Genomic DNA, 20,487 nt, shown 5'->3' on the forward strand with positions numbered 1-20,487 from the left:
CTAATTGGGAAGGCCTCTCAGGATCAACACGTGTGGCATTTGAAAGTCTGCATGCCTGGGCAGGAGGGAGAAACTGGGCTGTAAGGTAGTTGGCTGGTTCCGTGGGAAACTCTGGAGATGTGGCAGCTTCAAAGCTGACGACGTTAGAATGGGAAGGGCAGGTCTTTACACCTCCACATCAACTAGTCGTTAGTTGAGGGCTGTCCCTGGGAAGGGGACCTGCTCAGGAGACGTGGCTATCTTCAGCTGAGGACAGTTTTGGAGGGGGCCTCTGCTGAAAGCTGTCAGCTGCCAACACTCCCAGGAGTGATGAGTGCCATTGTCCTGGAGATGGGGGTTAGGGAAACATCCTCTTCACCGTCTCACTAGAAGTCAAAGCCAATGCCATTACAATGGCCTATGAGACTCTCATGACCTGCCACTCTTGACCATCTCCTCTAGACTCTCCCTCTCATTCTCTCTGCTCCACCTACACTGATCTCCTTATTGTTTCTCAAACATGCCATACGTGCTCTCACCCCAGGGCCTTTGCACTGGCTGTTTCCTATGCTTGAAGTATCCTTCTCCCAGATATCCACATGGCTCACTCCTTCATTACCTTCAAGCCTGTACTTAAAAGTCCCCTTTTCACTGAGGCTTCCCTGACCACATTACCTAAAATTTCAACCCCTCCCCCAAATTTCATACCCTCCTTCCCTGCTTTATTTTTCTCTTCAGCACTTATTGCTATCGATCATTCTATACATTTTAATTACTTTGTGCCCCTACACACGCAGACAAACACACTATCATGTAAGGCCCAAGAAGACAGTTTTTGTCTGTTTGGTTCATGGCTGTCCCAAAGTACCTGGTGCCTAGTGAGGGCTCATGTATATTTGTTAATTAATGAATTTATAAAAGGAAGCAACGAGATGAGATGCTCTCTATGGCCCCACCCAGCTCAGATTCCATACCCATCTAATTGTTTCTGTTTGCTCGTTTGCTTGTTCGGCAAATATTTATTTGACCCCTGCCTATCAGAATGACCCACTGCCCCTTGGCCCAGGGAGCTGGGGCCCCCCCATCCTCACCCCCAGCAAACCCTTAGCACAGAGCTGAGGTTAGGGCGAGCCCAGTGTGCTGGGCCACACGGCTTGTTTTGGTCCCTGAGATGGAATTCATCGGTGGTGGGTGGGGAAGAGAGGAGACAGAGAACCCGACCGACGGCAGGCGGCAGGAGGCCAGCTGTGCCGCTGGAGGCGGGAGGCCGTGTGCTGAAGAGCATCGAGGGACGTGGTGAGAAACTTGTTTCTTTTCCATTTCCTTCCAAACCTTCTGCTTCCATTAAGAAAGGCTCTGCTTGGTGCTGTGTCCCTACCCTCTCTAACACTTACTAACCTCCCTTTCTAAAAAGAGAAAGGGAGCTGCAAACTCAAAGCCTTGGTGAGCAAAAGTCCCTAGCTAGAATTTACTGATAGCGCTTTGTGATCATTATACATATTTTTTCATTATTTTCTATGTATGAGGAGTGACACTGCTTTTTTTATTTAGAGTGGCAATATAAAGTTGCCTTTTGAAATAATTTTGAGGGGAAAAAAAAGTGAGCTGATTTAAAGAAAACTGTCGAGCAAATAATAGAACATTTGGTATGACAAGGTAGTATAGGAGTAACAGAAGCTTAGGAAATACTCTTTCAACAAATATTTATTGAGTACCTACTATGTGCCAGGAACTCTTCTAAGCGCCAAGGATGCCGCTATCAACAAAGCCAGAAAACAAACAAACAAAAAACAACAACCGTGCCTTCCCAGAGTTGACATTCTAGTGGGGCCAGAACATAAATGTCACCTCATGCTCAAAGGAGGGCAGAGGTCAGCGGCCGGCTCTGCCCCTCCGGGTTCTAGACATTGCAAGGCACTAGCTGTCTCCCAACACCAGGCTGGCAGGCCTTGAGGGGCAGAGGGGACCGCCAGTTGTAGGCAGCATTAGATAACAGCTGGCAGCGGGGAGGTGCCACTCTCCGCGGTCCATGTCTCTGCAGACTTGGCGTAGGTGCTGGGGTGGGTGGACGCTGGGCCGGGACCCAGGCTCTGACGCCCCTCCCCGACAGGCCAGCCCCCGCAGCGCCCTGGAGCGGTATTTCCACGCCGTGGTGGCAGCCGTGGAGCAGATGGCTGGCGAGCCCAGCCCCAGCCGCGCGGGACACGTGGAGAGGCTGGAGGAGGTCTACGGCTCGCTGCTGGGGCCGGCGGCGGCCGCCAGGGGTCGCTGCGGCGGTAAGCGGCTCGCGGACGCGCGGGGGTGGGGGGCCGCGCTGATCGTCGGGCGGGGCGGTGGGGGCTGCGGCCCGCAGACCCGCAGGGGGCGCCAGAGAGCAGCGCAGGCTGCAGGGCCGGGCTGAGCAGGGTGCGGGGCTCCGCGGCTCCTAGGGAAGTGGGGAGACTGAGAGCGCAGCCCAGGGACTTGGCGGTCCTGGGGCTAAGGAGGCTGGCAGGAGAGGGAGGCTGCGAGGAGGCGGAGGCTGCCAGGAGGGGGAGGGCAGTTTCCGAAAGTCCAGGAGTGGGGAGCCATGTAGTTCAAGTGGTTGAGCGCCTGCTTCCCATTTACGAGGTCCTGGATTAGATCCCTGGTACTTCCTGGGGGGGGAAAAAAGTGTCAAGGAGTCCAGATCCAAGTCAGGTCAGCACATTGCCTGACTCCACCAAAATCTCACACCTTTGGTTACAAGTAGGGAGGACTGCAGAAAGGCAAGGGCATGCCTAGCGCAATAAGGCTACATTTTTTCTCCTTTTGGGTACCAACTGCAAACACCTGTAGAGCCCCTTCCATTCCGCAAGGTGCTGTGCTAAGCGCTTTAGACGTAGAAAAAGTATATTTCATCTATTAAGTCAATTAATCCTCACAGTAGACTTATGAGACAGAAACCACTGTTGTCCCCATTTTATAGATGAGAAAACCAAGTTGAAGAGGTTAAACATCTTGCCCAGGATCACCCAGCTAGTAAGTGGCAGAGTCAAAATTCAAGCCCAGGTGGGCCAGTCAGTTCTCAACCACTGCCACAGGTTCTGATTCTCTAAGGGTCATCTAAGATAGCAGATGAGTCAACATCATTTATATTTGGTCTCATTGATTTTTATGCAGCACAATTCCTTTCCTGCTATCTTTTCATAAGCTTGTGCCACCTTGATGGGAAGTGAGGCCCCCCTGTGGCCTGGGATATCCTAAAGAGCTGCGAAAAGTGTCCCAGAATCTCTATTTTCTGGCTATTACAGGATGGCTCCAATTTGAGTCCGTTTTCATGGTCGCCCAAAGCACCCATGGAATTTGTCAGACGGCGTGTCCCAGAACACAGGGACTGACCGCGCAGCCCCAGTTCCGTGACACCGGGCTAAGGCCAGAAGCCGCTGGCAGGTGTTGAGCTCGGCAGCCCAGCCGTCCTCTTCCCAGGGGCAGCAGAGGCTGTAGGAGTCAGGGAGAGGTAGGCAGGGCCACCCCTGCCTGAAGACTGCCTCCATCTTCTCAGCTTCCTGTGCTCTTGTTTTGTCTGAATATTCTCAACTGCTCCTGGTCACCCCCTGGAAATGGTTCTTCAAGAAGCTTCTCTCCTCCTGGAGCTGGACAGACCCTGAGCAAATCTGGCTTCTGCTCCCGTGGGCACCACTTTGCTAATACCAGCAGTAACTCTGCACGGTGTAGACGAGACCTAGTCTGGGTCACCCCTGCCCCCACCATCCCAAGTCACATCCAGTGTCACCTGTCTCCCACCTGGACTTGCCCTGTGCATCTTAACGACAAGCGAGCACACCTCTCGAGCCTCTGCTGCTACAGGGGGCAGCATGGATAGTTAAGAACAGGTGTCGTGGCTAAGAACAGGGACTCTGGAGCCAGGCTGCCTTGGCTTAAATTCTGGCTGACATTTACTGCCTGACCTTGGGTCAGTTGCTTAACCTCTCTGTGCCCCTGGTTCCTCCACTGTCAACTGATGATAATAACAGCACCTGCCGCCCAGGGTGGCTGGCGGGATCCAGTGAGATGATTATAGCATGTGCGAGGTGAGTCGAGGAGAAAAAGTGCCTGGAGCAGGTGTTCAGTAAACATCAAAAGAAGCCTGCAGCCTCACTAGGGATGGCGCTATTTCCGTGCAGAAGTTAAACAGGATACAAAAGTCAACTCCTAAGCCTACATGTGACATGGAGCGCCCAGGGTGCAGACAATAAGGTCTGCCCCGGCGGGAGAGACCACTGTGGCTGGGGGTCCGGAAGGCTTCCAGAAGGAGGCGGACTCCCGCGCCCCACCCTGGCCTGGGCTGCCAGGGCTCCCGCTGCCCTGGGCGCTTTGCCGCTGAGTTCTCTTCGGCAGCACTGGCAGGAGCAAACGCTAACTGGGTGTCATGTGGGCACCGTACTGGAAGAGGCCCTCAGATAAACAGGGGCCTTTTCCTCCTGTGTGCATGTAACAGAGCATTTAGGGACCCCCAGGAAAACCAGCGTGACTGCAGTACAGGGTTGGGGGGCAGCAGGGACCAGCACTGGGGGAAGAGGTTGGAAATGACAGTGCAAGCTGGTTTGCAAAGGGTCCTACGCGCTGGGCTAAGGAGTTTGTAGTTAATGGAGCTGCTGAGATTTCTTGGGCAGGGAGGGGACAGCTGCAGTGGCCGGCTCTGGAAGGACTGGTGGGGGCCGAGACAGAAAGGAAAGGAGGCCCGTTGGAAGGGAACGCTCCACAAGACCAGGTCTAAGAGGGCAGGGGTCTGTCACCTGCTCTAGGCGTGTGGAAGGTGGTGCAGGCAGAGGAGGACCCCACAGTCCTCTGCTCCCTCGTCTCCACAGCCTGCTCCTTTCTTCAGGTGACTCCCTCGCAGACCGGCCGCCGAGCATCCCCCTGCCCAGCCCCCACATCACCTTCCACCTGTGGGCAGACGAGGAGCAGCTCTGTAAGTGCCTTTGACCTCTGCAGGAGAGGCTCCTGGGGTTGGGGGGGGGGGCGACGATGACGATGATGCTGGAAATGGTGGCCTGTGTGTGTGTGCCTCACCCCTTCTTCCCTGAGCTGGCCCCATGTCTGGAAGGAGGCATTTTCTCTGTCAGAAGAGTGTCATGCAATAGCCACTGGCTTGTGTGCCTGGAGAGTGCCACGTGGCACTCAAACTGACGCAAGACAGTGACCCCAAGAAAGAGGCAGACCCAGAAAAAATTACGGTTCCCAGAGCCAGAGGCGGCCTTCCAGAGAGACCCGCTCCCCCGACACTCCCCCTCAGCACTGGCGTTCCCTGTCCCACTGTGCCCTGCTCAAGGGAGAGAGGGATCCAGGTAGGCTGTAGTGAGAAGAGCTGGACAGGGGAACTGGGTTCAAGTTCTGCCACTTCCTTTCCTTTGCTGGGTGACCTTACATGAACTCAGCTTTCTCTCTGGGCTTCAGGTTCCTCGCTGGTCATAAAAGGCAGGAGGGAGCTGGTGAAGCTCAGTGGTTGAGCGCCTGCTTCCTATGTATGAGGTCCCTAACTTCATCCTTCCCCATCTCCTGAAAAAAAAAAAAAGCAGAGGGAATAGATAGTCTTTCCCAGAGCTAATAGGCTGGAATCTGTGTCCCAGCCTGGGAGGATTGGTAAGTGTTCGTGAAAAAGAAGGCTCTAGGGTTGGCTACATGTGAGAAATACTAGGCTAAACAGATTGCTTTACTGCAGGACTTCTCAGGGCCTTTAATCTGTTTGCTAAGGGGCCTCGACAAGAGGTGGCAGGAATGTGCGGGGTCCTCAAAGCTTGTGACCACAGGACCTTTGTGTCTTTTGAGGAGCATCTTGGGGGGCTTCTGGTAGCTGAACGATGGCTGGGAAACATGGAGCTGCAGGCTTTTGGGGGGGCGGCTCTGTCAGCCTCAGGGACCCCCGCTGCCCTGACCATGCCCTCGTTCCCCGCACCCCAGGGAAGGAGCTGGTTCTCTTCCTCCGCCCACGATCCCAGATGCGCCTCAGCGCCGACCTGGAGGCCCTCGACCTGCAGGGCCTCCCGCAGGGCCGGGAGCTGGCCCGGGTGTCAGTGCTGTCCACGGACAGCGGCATCGAGCGCGACCTGCCGCCGGGGGCCGACGAGCCGCCTGCCCCCGGCAGCCCCGAGATGGAGCGCGCGGGGCTGCAGCGCAAAGGCGGCATCAAGAAGCGGGCGTGGCCCCCCGACCTGCTGCTGCCCGGCGGCTGGGACGGCGCCCCGGGGCTGCACCGGCGGACCGGCGGCCCCGCGGGGGACGGGGACCTGCTGCCGGGGGTCTCCCGGCTCCACACGGCCCGCGTGCTGGTGCTGGGGGACGACAGGATGCTGGGGCGCCTGGCCCAGGCCTACCACAGCCTCAGGTAGGGCCCCGAGGCGCCGACCGATCCAGGGATGGAAAGAGGGGATCGGGAGGCCGGGCTGGGATGGCCGCACGTCCCGACTGTGTGCAGGGCCCGTCGTTGAGCCTCCTCACCTGCCAGGCAGATATTACTGCGCCCATTTCATAGACGAGGAAACAGAGGGTCAGAGAAGCCCAAAGTCAAGAGCTAATAAGGGGCAGAGCCGCGAGGTGGAGCCAAGTCTGTTTAAAGCTCAAACCCCTGCGCTTACCCCGCTGCTTTGCTGCCCGTTGCCAGGAAACGGGAGACCCAGAAGTTTTGCCTTACGCCGCGGCTCAGCCTGCAGTTCTACTACATCCGCGTGCTGGCGCCCGAGGTGAACGGGCAGGGGGAGTGGGGGCAGGGGAGCGCGGGGACGGGGGCCGGGGCTGCGCGGGGCGCCCCCGCAGGTGCCGAAGTCGGGGCCCCAGAGGTTAAGGCACGTGGCGCCCCCGCGCGGCTAGTTTGCCCAGGCCTGGAGCCGAGGCCGTGGGTCCCGGGACCCGCCAGCCAGGCAGGGGGTGCCTGAGAGGGGGCCTGAGGGTCTCCCCGTTCTGCTTCTGCCCCCCAGGGGCCCTCGGCATCCGGGCAGCCCGAGCTGGGAGAGCTGGCGGCGTTCCTGGGCCGCGCGGACCCGTGGTACGAGAGCATCGTCAACACCCTCTGCCCCGCCATCCACAAGCTGGCGGCCATGGTAGGGAAGGACCCCGGCGGGCGGAGGCGCGGTCTGCGCAGGCGCGGCGGCCCAGGGCCCGCCCTTGACCCTTGACCCTCGACCTCCAGAGTCGGTTCCGGCAACTCCAGCGGGAGCAGGGGTGGGATTCCGAAGGGGAGCCATAGCCGGATAGGGGTTTTGACTTCCTTCCCTCCCCGTGCAGGGCCCCCACTTTGGACGGCACCCCCGCGGAAAGGATGAAGTCAAATATTCTTTCATACATTTGTGGGCCAATTCTGTTTCTTCTTTTGTGAATTTCCTAGGCTCATTTTCCATGATTATAATAGCTAAGGTTTCCTGAGCACTCACTATGTGCCCGGTGCTGTTCTAACTATTTACAGGACTCTAGAGCCTGTTCTAACCACAGACCATGCTGCCACCCTCTGCTCCTGGCTGGGTGGGAGGAGCTCACTTCATACGGATGTGAGAAGGTCGTTTATATGTTAACAGAATCTTACCCTTTCCTTTATTATGTAGTGTGGACATTTTTTCCACTTTGCGCCTTTGTCTTCCAGTATCGTCAGTAGTGTTTGTTGAGTTAGAGAGGCTTCAAGTGTTTATACTCTTCTTTGTGGTTTTTGCCTTTGGAGTCCTGCTTTGAAGGCCTTCCCACGCCAACATTAAATAAACAGTCATTGATATTTTATCCTAGCACTTTCATTGTTTCGATCTTTTACATTTCAGCAGTTAACCCATCTGCAGTTAATTTTAGTGTTTAGCTTGAAGTATGTAATTCTATTTTTTTTCCCAAATGTTTAGCCAGTTGCCCGAAAGCTATTTATTGCATAGACCATCTTGCCCCATCAATTTGAAATACCACTTTTATCACTTACTAAATTCTTACATCTGCTTGAGTTTATTTCTGGGTACCTGTTCTTTCTCATTGATCTCTTCATTCCTGTACAAAATAACACTTTTATATTTTAATTTCTGGCAGGGTAAGCCTGTCCTATTACTCTTCTTTTTGAAAACTTCCCAGGCTGTGCTTGTTTATTTATCTTTCCAGAAAAGCTTGAGAATTTCATTGTCAAGTTGTTTTTTAAATCCCATTGGGATTTTGACTGAAATTAGGAGAATTACAGTTATCCCTTCCACATCTTGGGGGTTAGGAGTACAGTGCCCCCGCAATCTAGAAAATCCACATAAAAATTATTTTACACTCCCTTCATACCAGAGAATTCTGAAATTTGTTCTTTTTCTTTTATGGGGTCTGTACAGTGCCTTATTGTAAAATTTTAGTTAAGTGTTATACAATATTCTACATATATTTTATGCATTTCTGAGTTTCTAAATTTCTTCTGTGTTATCTGCTAGCCTTCGCATGTTGTCTGCGGCTTCCGCAAAACTCCAAAAAAACTCCCACTTCCTTTCTTATGCTGTCCTGTGATATATCGAAACCGCAATGGGGAAAGTCCCCGTGTGGAAGGGATAACTGTAGTATCTTTGGTGGATTGTTTCCCCCTCTCAAGCATGGTATAGCTCTTTATTTATTAAAGTCTTGTGTATTCCTCGGTATGGTTGCAGTTTTCATAATGCAGCTTTTGCCCATTTATTTCTAAACTCATTCCTCATGTTTAATTTTTTTTCTGGCTGTTATGAATGGTATTTTCCCCATTATATCTGGTTAGCAGTTATTGCTAGTATGAAAGGAAGCTATTGATTTTTACATATTTATTTTTCAACTTTCCACCTTACTGAACTTTCAATTTTCTTGCTGGATTGACTGGGATATGCCTTATATTTTTCTTTCATATAAAGGTATTTTGGGGGCATGTTTTCTGTGTTATTGCTTTTCTGTGAAGTGTCTTTGTATATATGCAAAAGACAGTTTGGCTGGGTATTAAAATACTTTTTCCTAAAACCTAGAGGCTATTACAGGAGGAAAATCTGATGCAGCCCTCACTGTATTCCATTGTTGGTAGTTTATTCCTTGGTAGGACACATACAGGACTTTAGTTTCTTCCCATTCCCCCTTCCATTACAATTAACAATTTGTGTGGCCCTTACACTTACTCTAAAAGCATTTTCCACAAGAAAAGATGGGAAACACTATAAGCAATGATAGCATTTTTAGAATGAGCTTGTAGTTCTTCAGTGTGACCTATTTGAAGGGAGCAATATTTCAATAGACCAGAGGTGAGAGTTACAGAAGATTTATAGGATTAGTTATGAGTTGGATGAGATGAATGCTAAGCTTCTTTCAAACTCTGGAGCTATGATTCTATAAAGTTGTGTTGTATTCGTTTTTTAAACAAAATCATTATGCTTTAAAATTTTTTAATTTTTATTTATTTATTTTTCAGGAGCTACTGGGGATTGAACCCAGTCCTCCTACATGGGAAGCAGGCTTTCAACCACTGAGCTACACCACTCCCGAATCATTATGCTTTATATTCATATGGGGTTGGGATGCCTGGAGGACATGGCACTTGTCCTTTCCCAATAACACGGCATAGATTCAGAGCCCACCAGAGCTGAAAGAAACTTCAGATTATCTGGTTCAACCTCTCATTTCCCACCTAGATGGAAACTCAGGCTTCAAAGAGTTGAGTCATTTTCCAAGGTCACCTGGCTAGTGGGTGGCTAATCCACACGCAGGACCCAGGCCAGGCTCATTCATCATTCGTTATACTCTCAAGCATCTTGTCTCCCCCAAGCGTCTACAGTGCCTTACCCATAGAGGTATTCAGTGTGGCTTTGTGGATCTGAACTGAGTCAGGGCCCCTGATTTCCACTCTGGATTAGGAATGGTAGGGAATGTGTGGAGTGTGTTGAAGGACCAGTTGGATTAATGCGTCACACAGGGTAGGTGACACTTTTGGAGTTTCTCTGTTAGGAAATATGGCACCAAATAGTGGAGGAGGAGTGGCTAAAGGCATCCCCTTCTCCCTCACAGCCTCTCTCCCTGGACACATCCCAGAATGTGGACCCCTTCATCCTGGATGTCATCACCTACTATGTTCGCATGGGCACCCAACCCATCTATTTCCAGATCTACACAGTCAAGGTGAGCTTCCCACCCGGGCTCCAGGCACACTGTGTCAGTCTGCTGAACCCCAGGACTCCATCGCCCAAATGCCCTGGCTCTGGGGAAACATGAGGTCCCAGGGTGCAAATAAAAATACTCTTGGTTGTTAGCTTTATCTTCTTATTTCCTGGATTAATCAGATAATTGTAAGACTCAAATCCATGCCAAAGTAGATCTTCATGTGGAAGGGTTTGCCTTGGCCCTCGGCCCCTTGAAACGGGCTGCTGTGGAGGGCTGGGAATCAGGACTGGCTGGTATGGACGTTTCACCAGGAGTTTCTTTACTTCAGAAATCTTAAGCTCCATTTTTCCAGTCTCTGAACACAAACTCCCACCCCACAAGGCTCTCTCACCTGCTCTCCACCACACCCCTCTTCACCCTCGTGGAGAACTTTAGGTCTTTCCAGTTCCTCACCATATCCGCCACCTGCCACCTTTTTCCTTTCCTGCCCAGTTTCTCATTTGAACCACTCTCCCACCTCAACCCTCAATTCCTTTGCATCCCTTCCCTACTGTCTCCCCTCCCAGCAAAACCCAGCCCAGAGCAGTGCCATGGCATGCCTTACCTTTTCTTACGTTTGGGCTTCTGAGCACCATCTGGAAAACAAATCCAAAGCCCTGTGACTTGACCTCTCTACCCATTTGTGGCGCTCAGCTGGGCCCACCACGCTCCCTTGGCTCCCTCTGCCTCTGGAATAACAGCTGTTCCAACCTTCTCGACCTTCCTCAAGCCCCTGGCTTTCAGCAAATCGCTTTCTACCTCCTCCACTGGCAAAAGTATTGAGGCTGTCAGGTCCTCTCAGACTTCTTGTCCATGCCTGGAAATACCTCCCCATCCTTCCCATCTCCACAAACTCCACTCCAGTGGACCTCTTCCAGTTCAGGACAAACCCCTTCTTCTATGCCATTGACCATCTGCACCACCTCCTCCTGGTCCTGAGCCCTTCAGCCACCCCCTCCCTCCTTGGCCCTCCCATCTTTATAAGCTAAACAGCCTTTAAGTCTGTGACGTTTCCCTTTGTTTTCTGGTGGAGGGTGTGCACAGCAGTGGGGCTTGGGAGGGGAGAGCCCGAGGATCAGACTTTCTCCAGGTCTCACTCTTATTTCCTATTTTGTTTTCAAGCTCTATACCTTTGCTAGCATTCACTGGGGGAAAATTCAGCTTTTTAAATCCTTTGGTTCCCAAGATTATCTGGCTCTTTTGGCTGATACAGACAGAAAGAACTCTCTTGGAAGGTGTCTTCCCTCTCTGCTCTAAGATGGGCCAGTGTCTCCTGGCCAATTTCTCTTTCTTAGTGGTCCTTACTGGAAATGGCCAACACACTCCTACACCTTGGCTTCACTCTGCCCAATCCCTTGAAGCGCCAGCCTCAGTGGGCACATGGTCTGAGCCCCGAGGTAAAGCAGGTAGCAGTTTAAACGGCTGAGATTTCCAAATTTCAACCAGGGATGGAAGGATTCCCACTGCTTTCCACCCGACTTGGACTCAGCCAATCCTTCATTTTAGTATTTTCACTTGCAAAACTCCACTCCTGGTTCTCAGTTTATATCGGTGATGACTCTCAGTTAAAAATGACAACAATCTTACAAAGTGACTTAACCATCCCCCAAAAAACAGAAAGTATCTATAATTGTAAGCAAGACAGTTCCCTCCATCTGCCCCATGGGCTCTAAACCCCCTCTCCATAGGAAGCAGAGCGGGCATCACCCTCCCCAAATCCTCAAGACCGAGGAATGAACCCACGTAAGGGGAGAATGCAACTATGGACTAAAGTAGACTTATTGTTATTCTAGTAATGGAAGAATTTGTAACAGTGATATAAAGACAGTGGTCACTAGAGGGTCTGAGGGGAGGGAGAGGGAAGAATAGGTGTAACATGGGGCATTTTGGGGATATTGGAATTGTCCTGCTTAAATGATTGGGCACCTCCCTCCCACATGGGAGATTCTGGGTTCGGTTCCCAGATCCTCCAAAAAAAAAAAAAGATGAGCTGACATAGAGAGCACACAACGAACAGACACAGAAAGCTTGACAGCGAGTGCAATGTGGGAGAGGAGAAATTAAATAAATCTTTTAAAAAAAGAAAGAAATGCGTCTCACCAAGCTGTAGCTGTGGGCAAGGAGGCCCAGGGCAGGGCCCAGTGGCGGCTCTGCCGGTCTCTGCCTTCTCCTCCAGGCTCACTTTCTCCCTGAGCTCCGCTGTGGACCATCAGGACATGCCTGTCTCTCCGCTCTCCTCCTGGCCTCGTCTCTTCCGGCCTCTTGGTGGCCTTTTCCCGGGCCTCTGTGCTCCACCGATTCCAGCCTCCGGCCCCCAGGACCTCTCTCTCAGCTTCGAGGGTTTCTCTGTCTCGGCACGTTCTTCCTGTGTCTTCTTGTCTGCAGCTTTTTCTCTCAGCTGTTCATAAAGGGCTTCAGCAAGAGGAAACCAAGACCCACCCTGGGCCACGCCTCGCTGAAGGAATCCAGTCAAAGGGCTGCACAGTATCCGTGTCTGGACACGGCTGTGGAGTGGTCTTGTTTTCGTCTTGACCCCTCGTGGGCACACAGGCTTTGCCTGATGTGGACGTTCTGGGAAATTCTTTTTCTGCCCAATAGGAGAACCCCCCAGCCGAGCTGCCAGTGCCAGGCTAGTCCCCGGCTTTCAGGAGCTGCTCTTCTCTTTCTCCTTTCTCTGTCCTCAGAAATCCTTTTGTCCTCAAAAACTCCTTCCCGTTGGCCCGGCACCCTTTCTCTTCCCTGTCACACCTTGCCTCAGCTTCTCTGCCCCTTTCCCCTCAGGAGCCGTTCCTCCCTGGAGATCTCCACAGGGACCCGCTGAGGGCAGATCAGCTCACAGAGTCTTGCTTCCCTCAGTTTCCGGCTTCTCAGTTTCCCGTAGAGGGCTGTGTGAGGTTTCCTCGCTGGCCCTTGCCTTTCGGCCCTCCCCATCTTCAGGAGATCTTATGACACCCGTCTGCCCTCATTTCTGTGAATGTTGTCCCCTGCTGACCTACTGCTTTGAACGATAGTGGCTACAGGGAGTTTGGGTTGTCAGTAGTAGTTTTCCCACCGTTTAAATGTTATATGACTATAGAAATGGGTAGATTCAGATCCAGGTAATTACTTGAGGCAGCTCAGAATCTAGTGTTGGCAAGATGGGGCTGGGGGCACCTGCCCTGCTTCGGGGCAGTCTCCTGGCTGTCCGTGTCCTTGGGCCGGCACGGGGGAGTGGAAGCTGCCTCGGGCCTGAGGAGTCAGCCTTCTCCACAGCTCCTCCCCCCTCCCTCTCCCTCCCCCACCCCTCTCTTCTCCCCTCCTTCCTCCCTTTGATCCCTCCTCCCCTCCCTTCTCTCCCCTCCCCCTCCCCTCCCTCTCCCTCCCTTCACCCCTCCCTTCTCCCGTCCCATCCTATCCTCCCCTGTCTCCCTCCCCTCTCCCCTCCCTTCTCCCCCTCCTTCTCCCCTTCCCTTCTCCCCTCCCATCCTCTCCTCCTCTCCCTCCCCCACCCCTCCCTTCTCTCCCCTCCCCCTCCCTTCCCTCCCCGCCCCCTCCCATCCTCACTCCCCTCCGTCTCCCTCCCCCTTCCTCCAGATCTTCTTCAGTGACCTGAGCCAAGACCCTGCAGAGGACGTTTTCCTCACTGAGCTGAAGGTGAAGATCCAAGATTGTAAACTCCCCAAAGGTGAGCAGCTGGCTCCCGTCTTCCAAAGCTCATCTTGGCTCAGGTTCCCCCAACCTCCTTTTCCCCAAGGTCCTCCCAGCCCTCACCTAAAGGCAGCACCCCTTCCCCATCGCACCGCCCTGCCCAATACCAGGGCTGCAGTGCCTGGGCGCCCTGGGACCCCCTGCCCGTCCAGACTGAAAGGCCCCTCAGAGGTGCGGCCTTCCCATCCCGGGAGAGAGGCGGGAAAATCCAGCAGCTCAGCCGTGGCCCTCAGCAAGGCGGGAGCCAGCGGGCGGGCAGGCGCCTCCTGGTCACACCTTAGGCCTCTTCTCCTCTTCCCTCAGATGGTTTGTCACCCAAGAAGAGAGGCGTGGCTGAGACCCCGGGGGCTGAGCTCACCATCTGCTACCAGAAGGTCAGCGTGGGGGTCAGAGTGCGCGGGGCGGTCAGGAGGGTGCCCGTGGAAGCAGGGGCAGGACATTTCTGCCACTCTCCTCGAAGCTGCCCCCGGCGTTTCCCAGCAAGGATGAAGAGTTAAGCCTGACCTCGTGTCAATCTCCTTAAAAAGGAGGTGATCGATTTAAGGGGCGAGAAGGATGGCCTCTTGCTGGAAACTTATCTTCTTCCTTAGCTGATCAGGTGCTTGAACTCAGTGTGTTAGGGGAATATTCCACTGGGTCTGGGAGCCTGAAGGTGGAAGCGGCTGTCAGCTAGTCCCTTGTTGCCCCCGGACACCCATGAGGGACTTAGGGCAGGGGCGGGAAGCAGGCGAGGGGGCACACCCTCGTCCTGAGGAGCCCCACCTCTTCCTGCACCCCTCCCCAGGCCCTGCTCAGCCGCCGCGCGCGAGAGGTCACCGTTTCCCTGCGGGCCACTGGGCTGGTCCTGAAGGCCATTCCGGGCAGTGACGCCGAAGGTGAGGAGTTGGAAGAGCAGGGCAGAGAGACAGGGAAGGGACAAGGCGGGGCCAGCAGGAGGGAGGGCGCAGGGGTCGAGCCACTGGGGTCACGGAAGGCGGTCATGCCTTCGAGGCTGGGTGCCAGAACTGCCCGGGGTGGAACCCGGTCCCAGCCCGCAGTCTGCCCCCACGTAGTGACCCAAAACCTGGCGAAAGGAAGGGCTTGGTGAGGAGCAAGCCTGGGCCTCCGCAGCCTGAGTGGTCCAGGCTAAAAGGTGCGTGGGCCCGAAGGGGCTGCAGCTGGCCCCTGCCTCTGCATTGGGCCTGTAGAGCTAGTTGCATCGTGTTTGGAAAATTTTGATTTTGACTGTGGTTCCATGGGGCAGGTGCCCTCCAGTTCACAGAAGTCAGCGTTAGTCCTAACCGGCTAAATGTGCCGTGGCCCTGGGGCATTGGGATTTGTGACCGGCAGTCTCCTGGAATAATGAGAAGGCTAGTCACAGGGGTTCCTGGCTCCTGCACACGTTTGCCAGAGGCCAGGCGGTGTTGTAAGCACTTAAGCATATGAACCCTTTTAATCCTATGAGATAGGGTTTAGTCGTATAAGCAACCTTTTACTGAAGGGGAAACTGAGGCAAAGAGAATCATTTACCCAAGGTGACATTGTGACAGTCAGAGCTGGGATTTGAACCCAGGCCGCCTGACAGCCCGTGCCCTTCACTACTGCCCCGCACTTGTGACTCTGCTATAATAGCCAAATTTCAGTGGGCCACACCTAAGGGCTGCTGTGCACAGATGCTGGGTATAACATCTATGGAAGATCGTTTTGGCACAAACAGAAAAAAGCCCATCCAAGCAGGGGCCTACCTTGTCTACCACTCTATCCCCAGTGCCCAGCACATGTCCTGGCACAGAGTAGGATATGACATTGGCTGAATAAATGAAGTGCTATTTGACACTAAAAAAAAAAAACTTTTAAAATATGAAGAAATAAATATGGAGTATTCCAGAAAAAGTACGGCATGAAAATACCCATTACCCCGGCTGGAATCCTGTGATCCCTCTCTCGTCCATCTAGACATACTTCTGTCATTTGGAGTTGGCTAGTACCCACATTAGGACACCTCTCTGTCTATCGTGTGTTTGTGCTCTTTATGGGCTCCTAAATTATCTTGGCATCTGGCACAAAGAAGGAACTCAAGAAATAGTCATAGACTTTATCAGTTCCAAGCTGATAAGAAGAATTTGTGGATGACATATGAAATGCTATCACAGCAAGACATTCTTTACTTGTAGATCTTTAACATCACAAAGGAGGCGTGTAATTCTGGCAACAGCTTGTAACCTAGAGGTGGTTATAGAGCCACGGATCAAGGTACAGATTCTAGGACCAGTCTGGAAGGGCCCAGCTTTGCCACTTACAACATGTGACCTTGGGTAAATTACCTGTGGTCTCTCTACTTGTTTTTTCATTTCGAAAAAGGAGTTTATTGATAAAGCTAATAATTTAAGTGCACGTAGTAAACATAAATGTTAGCTCTTATTGTTAAAATTGGGGGAGCGGATGTGGCTCTAGGAGTTAAGCACCTGCTTCCCACACGGGAGGTCCCTGGTTCAACCCCTGCCCTGGTACCTCAAAAAAAAAAGTTGTATTACTTTTATTTCCTTCACGAGACTCTCCCCTGGCCCACCCTCACTGCAACTCATGGGCCTCCTCCAAATTTCCCATCACAGAACCCGGTCAGAACTGGTAGGGTGGTGCCAGAAACCGCCTCTGAGGCAGAGAGAGGAAAGAGCCCCTGTGGGCGGCAGGGAGAGGGTTAGACTGCGAGCCGTCAGACGGTAATAATTTTGACACGTTATCGCCTATTAAAGTCAGAAGGCAGTGAAGAAAGGGCAGGGGGTGTGGGCTTGGGTTGGTGGTGGCTGCTATACCTGAGGATGCAGACTCTGTGGATTCACCAGGGAAGGGAAACCGAGGAATGGGAAGGAAGTGACACTTGGCCAGCACCAAGTGGCATCAGGAAGTGGGGCCTAAGCAGGGCGGAAGGGGGTTGAGATGGGGGCTCAAAATGGGTTCCAGCAGGTGTTCTTAGGACCTAGAGCGTCAAACTCCCCTCCTTCCCTGGAGGCCTGTCCCAACCCGCCCCACCCCCACCTCATTCTTCCTAAACTCAGGGCCCACCCACCTCCCTCCCTCGCCTGCTCCGGTTAGAGACCACACATGCCTGAATGTCAGCGTGACAGAGGTCATCAAATCCTGCAACCTGGCAGGGCGGTCCTTCTCTGTGAGTACTGGGTGTAATGGGGAGGGGGCACCGGGGAGCTGGGAAGCAGGCTACTCAGATAGGGTAGGTGGCTGGGAGCCTGTGGGGGAGAGCGTTCAGGGAACGGCAGCCAACTTCTGGACCTTTCTGAGCCTTTACTCAGAATCTGCTTTCCAAGCAGTGCGTTTGCAATACCACCGACTGGTATAATTAAGGCAGTCGAAGGCTTAAGCCCTGCCCCTACCAGAGGACCTGAGAGGTTAGCCAGGGAGCTACCAAACGCACACATGTTCTGCCATCCGCCTGCCAGTCTAATATCCCAGCCTTCCTTGTGCTGCTGCCCTTTGCCCTTGTTGGTATTCCCAGACACGACCCATTCATCTCCCCATATGACAGCTTCGCGGGCCTTCCCTTCCCTACCTCAGCGTGGCCTTGGACCCCGCGGTTACCCCTGCCCTTGAACCTGTTCTCACTGGCGTCCCTGTGCTCTGCCTCCAGCCACCTGCTCAGACCGCACCTCAGGGGCAGAGTGCTCCTGGGACAAAGTCCACGGGGCCTCGGGGGCCGCTGCCCACGCTCAGCCGCCCTCCTCAGCAGTCCTCCCTGTCCCTCCGCACTTTTCTCTTTCCTCCTCCCCCAGGTCTTTCTCCATCTCCTTTCAGGTCTTTTCTTCAGGTCTCTCTCTCTGTACTGCTCCTTCCTCTTGGCTCAGGTCTTTCACACCCTGAAAAAAAATTTTCTAGCAGAGCGCGAAGATCCCTCTAGCTACCGCTTTATCTCCTTCCTTCCCTTCTCAGTCAAGCTTCTTGGAAGATTATCCAGTTCCTTACCAAAGGCTCTCCTACCCACCACCATCTGCCTTCAGCCCGCCTCCCTGTGGCGAGGTCACCCCCAAGCTGTCAAGACCAGTGGCCACTTTAGCCCTCGTGTTATGGGCTGCGTGTTGCGTTGATATTGTTCATAGCTTCCTTTTCCTCCCGTTTGACGTGCATTTTTAAAGCAATTTTATTGAGATATATTCATGTACCATACAATCATCTAAAGTGTATATCAAGTGACTTTTGGTATAACCACAGAGTTGTGTGTTCATCACTGCAATTGCTGCAACATTTTAACCTAAAAAAAAAGTCTGTTTGTTGTAGTTTTTTTTTTTTAGATTTTTTTTTCTCTCTCTCCCCACCCCTTTGTCTGGTGTGTCCATTCGCTGTGTGTTGTTCTGTGTCCGCTTGGATTCTCGTCAGCAGTACTGGGAATCTGTGTCTCTTTTTGTTGCGTCTTCTTTTTTGTTGTTGCATCATCTTGCTGCGTCAGCTCTCCATGTGTGTGGCACCACACCTGGGCAGGCTGCACTTTCTTTCGCGCTGGGCGGCTCTCCTTACGGGGCGCACTCCTGGTGCGTGGGGCTCCCCTACGCAGGGGACACCCCTGCATGACACGGCACTCCTTGCGCGCATCAGCACTGCGCACGGGCCAGCTCCACATGAGTCAGGAGCCCGGGGTTTGAACCCTGGACCACCTCTGTGGCAGGCAGATGCTCTATCTGTTGGGCCAGATCCACTTCCCTCCTTATTTAGTTTTGGAAACAAAAAAGCACAACTAGAAATGTAAAATCATTTGTAGTCCTATTGCCTAAAGAGAATAACTACTAATTTTTTTGAAGTGTGAACACCCAGCCTCTTTTTCTACATATTTTTACATAATTGCTAGTTATGGTACACACTGGTCTGTAATGTGGTATTTTAACAAAATAGTATGAATACTTGTTAATGTCATTACGTAGCTTTTGTATAATTAAATAGATTTCATTAAATATTTATTACATACTGACTACATGTGACTATAATTAATTGATTACTTATAGTATATTTAAGTGAGCTCTAATTTTTCACTAATTTAGGTAACACTGTGAGGAATATTAAGGAAAAATATTTGCCTAAAATCATAGCTATTCCTTTTAAAAAATGCATGGAAGTGAAATTGCTCAGTCACATGGCATGAGTATTATAGGACTTCTGATATGTTTTGCCAAATTGCCCTTCAGAAAGTCTGTACCAAGTTCCACTCTCATAATAGTGTTTGAGTGCCCATTTTGCTGCACAATAAACACAATGATAATTTTTTCATCTATGAATGATTGTCAAAATTTCATTCTATTTGTACTTCTTTAATTGCCAATTATTGAGGTTGAATAATTTATTATATTTATTATTGTTCTTTGTGTATTTACTGTCCATATTCTTATCACATATTAATATTGTGGTATCCTTATTTTATATGACAATATATTAGGAATGCTTCTCTAAGTTGGTCTTTTAATGTTTATGATTTTTTTTTTACCAGTTTCTCCACGTCCTCTCTAACACTTGTTATTTTCCATTTTTTAAATAGCAGCCATTCTAATGGATGTGCAATGGTATCTTGTGGTTTTGATTTGCATTTTCCTGATGGCTAATGACACTGAGTATCTTTTCATGTGATTTCTGGCCATTTCTGCATCTTCTTTGGAGAGATGTCTTTTGACCACTTTTAAATTGGGTTGTTTGTCTTTTTGTTGTTAAGTTGAATGATTTTTTTATATATTCTGGATAGTAAACCTTTATCCCCACTATGATTTTGATTTTGTAATTTCTATCCTGCTTTGTTTGAACCTGAATTTTCTACTACTTTTCAATATCGCTGTTGTGAAATATGATGCCTTCTTTCTATGTCTGGTGTCTGTATGTCTGTCTCTATCTCTCTCTGTCTGTCTCCGCCCCCCCCCCCACATCCTGAAGCTTTAGGTTCTGTTTTATACAAAGATTCTCAAATGTCACAGGATTATGCTTTGGTGAGATCTTTTTTATTCAGTATGTTGGACATCTGATGGACATTTTGATTCAAGTATATTTTCTAATTGATTTTAAAAAATAATTTACTTCCCTTTATTTCTTTGCTACCTCCTTCTGGAACTTAATTAAAATAGATGTCAGGTTTCCTAGACTATCACTCTAATTTTCTAATCTTTCTTCTCCTGTTCTCTTTGGAGGAGGTTTCTTCAGATTCATTCCAACTTTCAATTTTCCACCAATTCACCTATTTCAGCCTCCATTTCATCCCCCCCCCCCAATCTGTGGAATCTGGTGCCTGCAGTTAATGAGCCTTTCCAGAGTTTCTATCCTAATATTTGACCTTCCTCTTCTATGATCAGTTATCTCTTGCCATTTCTCTATTCTCTTCTCTGTACTCAAATATTGTCATGTAGGGCTTTGAGAAAACTTACTGGTTACTATAGACTTACTGTGATTCTAGCAATGGAAGAATTTTAATCATTGATGTGGAGGCAGTGGTCACTGGAGGTGCTGAGGGGAGGGAGAGGGAAAAACAGGTGGATTAGTGGGCATTTTTCAAACTTGGGAATTGTCCTGAATGACTTTTTGCAACAACAGATACAAGGAATTATATATCTGGTCGTTAACTTACAAAAATATGCGGGAGGGTATAAACTACAATGTAAACTATAATCCACACTTAGTGGCAATGCTTCAGAATGTCAATTGTAACAAATATACCATACTAATGAAGGATGTTGTGAATGTGGGAAAATGTGGGAG

The 20,487-nt window shown here is 51.1% G+C and overlaps 1 protein-coding gene across 2 annotated transcripts in view; it reads left to right on the forward strand.

Annotated features, from left to right (window-relative positions):
- Window positions 1–20,487, forward strand: part of PIK3R6 (phosphoinositide-3-kinase regulatory subunit 6) — a 58,137-nt gene that overhangs the window by 30,601 nt on the left and 7,049 nt on the right. For both annotated transcript variants that reach the window (XM_058283494.1, XM_058283495.1), the window contains exons 9-18: window positions 2,090–2,255; window positions 4,826–4,912; window positions 5,902–6,325; window positions 6,602–6,680; window positions 6,915–7,037; window positions 9,955–10,065; window positions 13,660–13,750; window positions 14,077–14,147; window positions 14,558–14,648; window positions 16,809–16,918. In XM_058283494.1, coding sequence (XP_058139477.1) covers window positions 2,090–2,255; window positions 4,826–4,912; window positions 5,902–6,325; window positions 6,602–6,680; window positions 6,915–7,037; window positions 9,955–10,065; window positions 13,660–13,750; window positions 14,077–14,147; window positions 14,558–14,648; window positions 16,809–16,918 — 1,353 coding nt within the window. The remainder of the gene's footprint in view (window positions 1–2,089; window positions 2,256–4,825; window positions 4,913–5,901; window positions 6,326–6,601; window positions 6,681–6,914; window positions 7,038–9,954; window positions 10,066–13,659; window positions 13,751–14,076; window positions 14,148–14,557; window positions 14,649–16,808; window positions 16,919–20,487) is intronic.

The sequence above is a fragment of the Dasypus novemcinctus genome, chromosome 21 (assembly GCF_030445035.2).
Source record: "Dasypus novemcinctus isolate mDasNov1 chromosome 21, mDasNov1.1.hap2, whole genome shotgun sequence".
In the NCBI taxonomy this organism is placed as follows: Eukaryota; Metazoa; Chordata; class Mammalia; order Cingulata; family Dasypodidae; genus Dasypus; species Dasypus novemcinctus.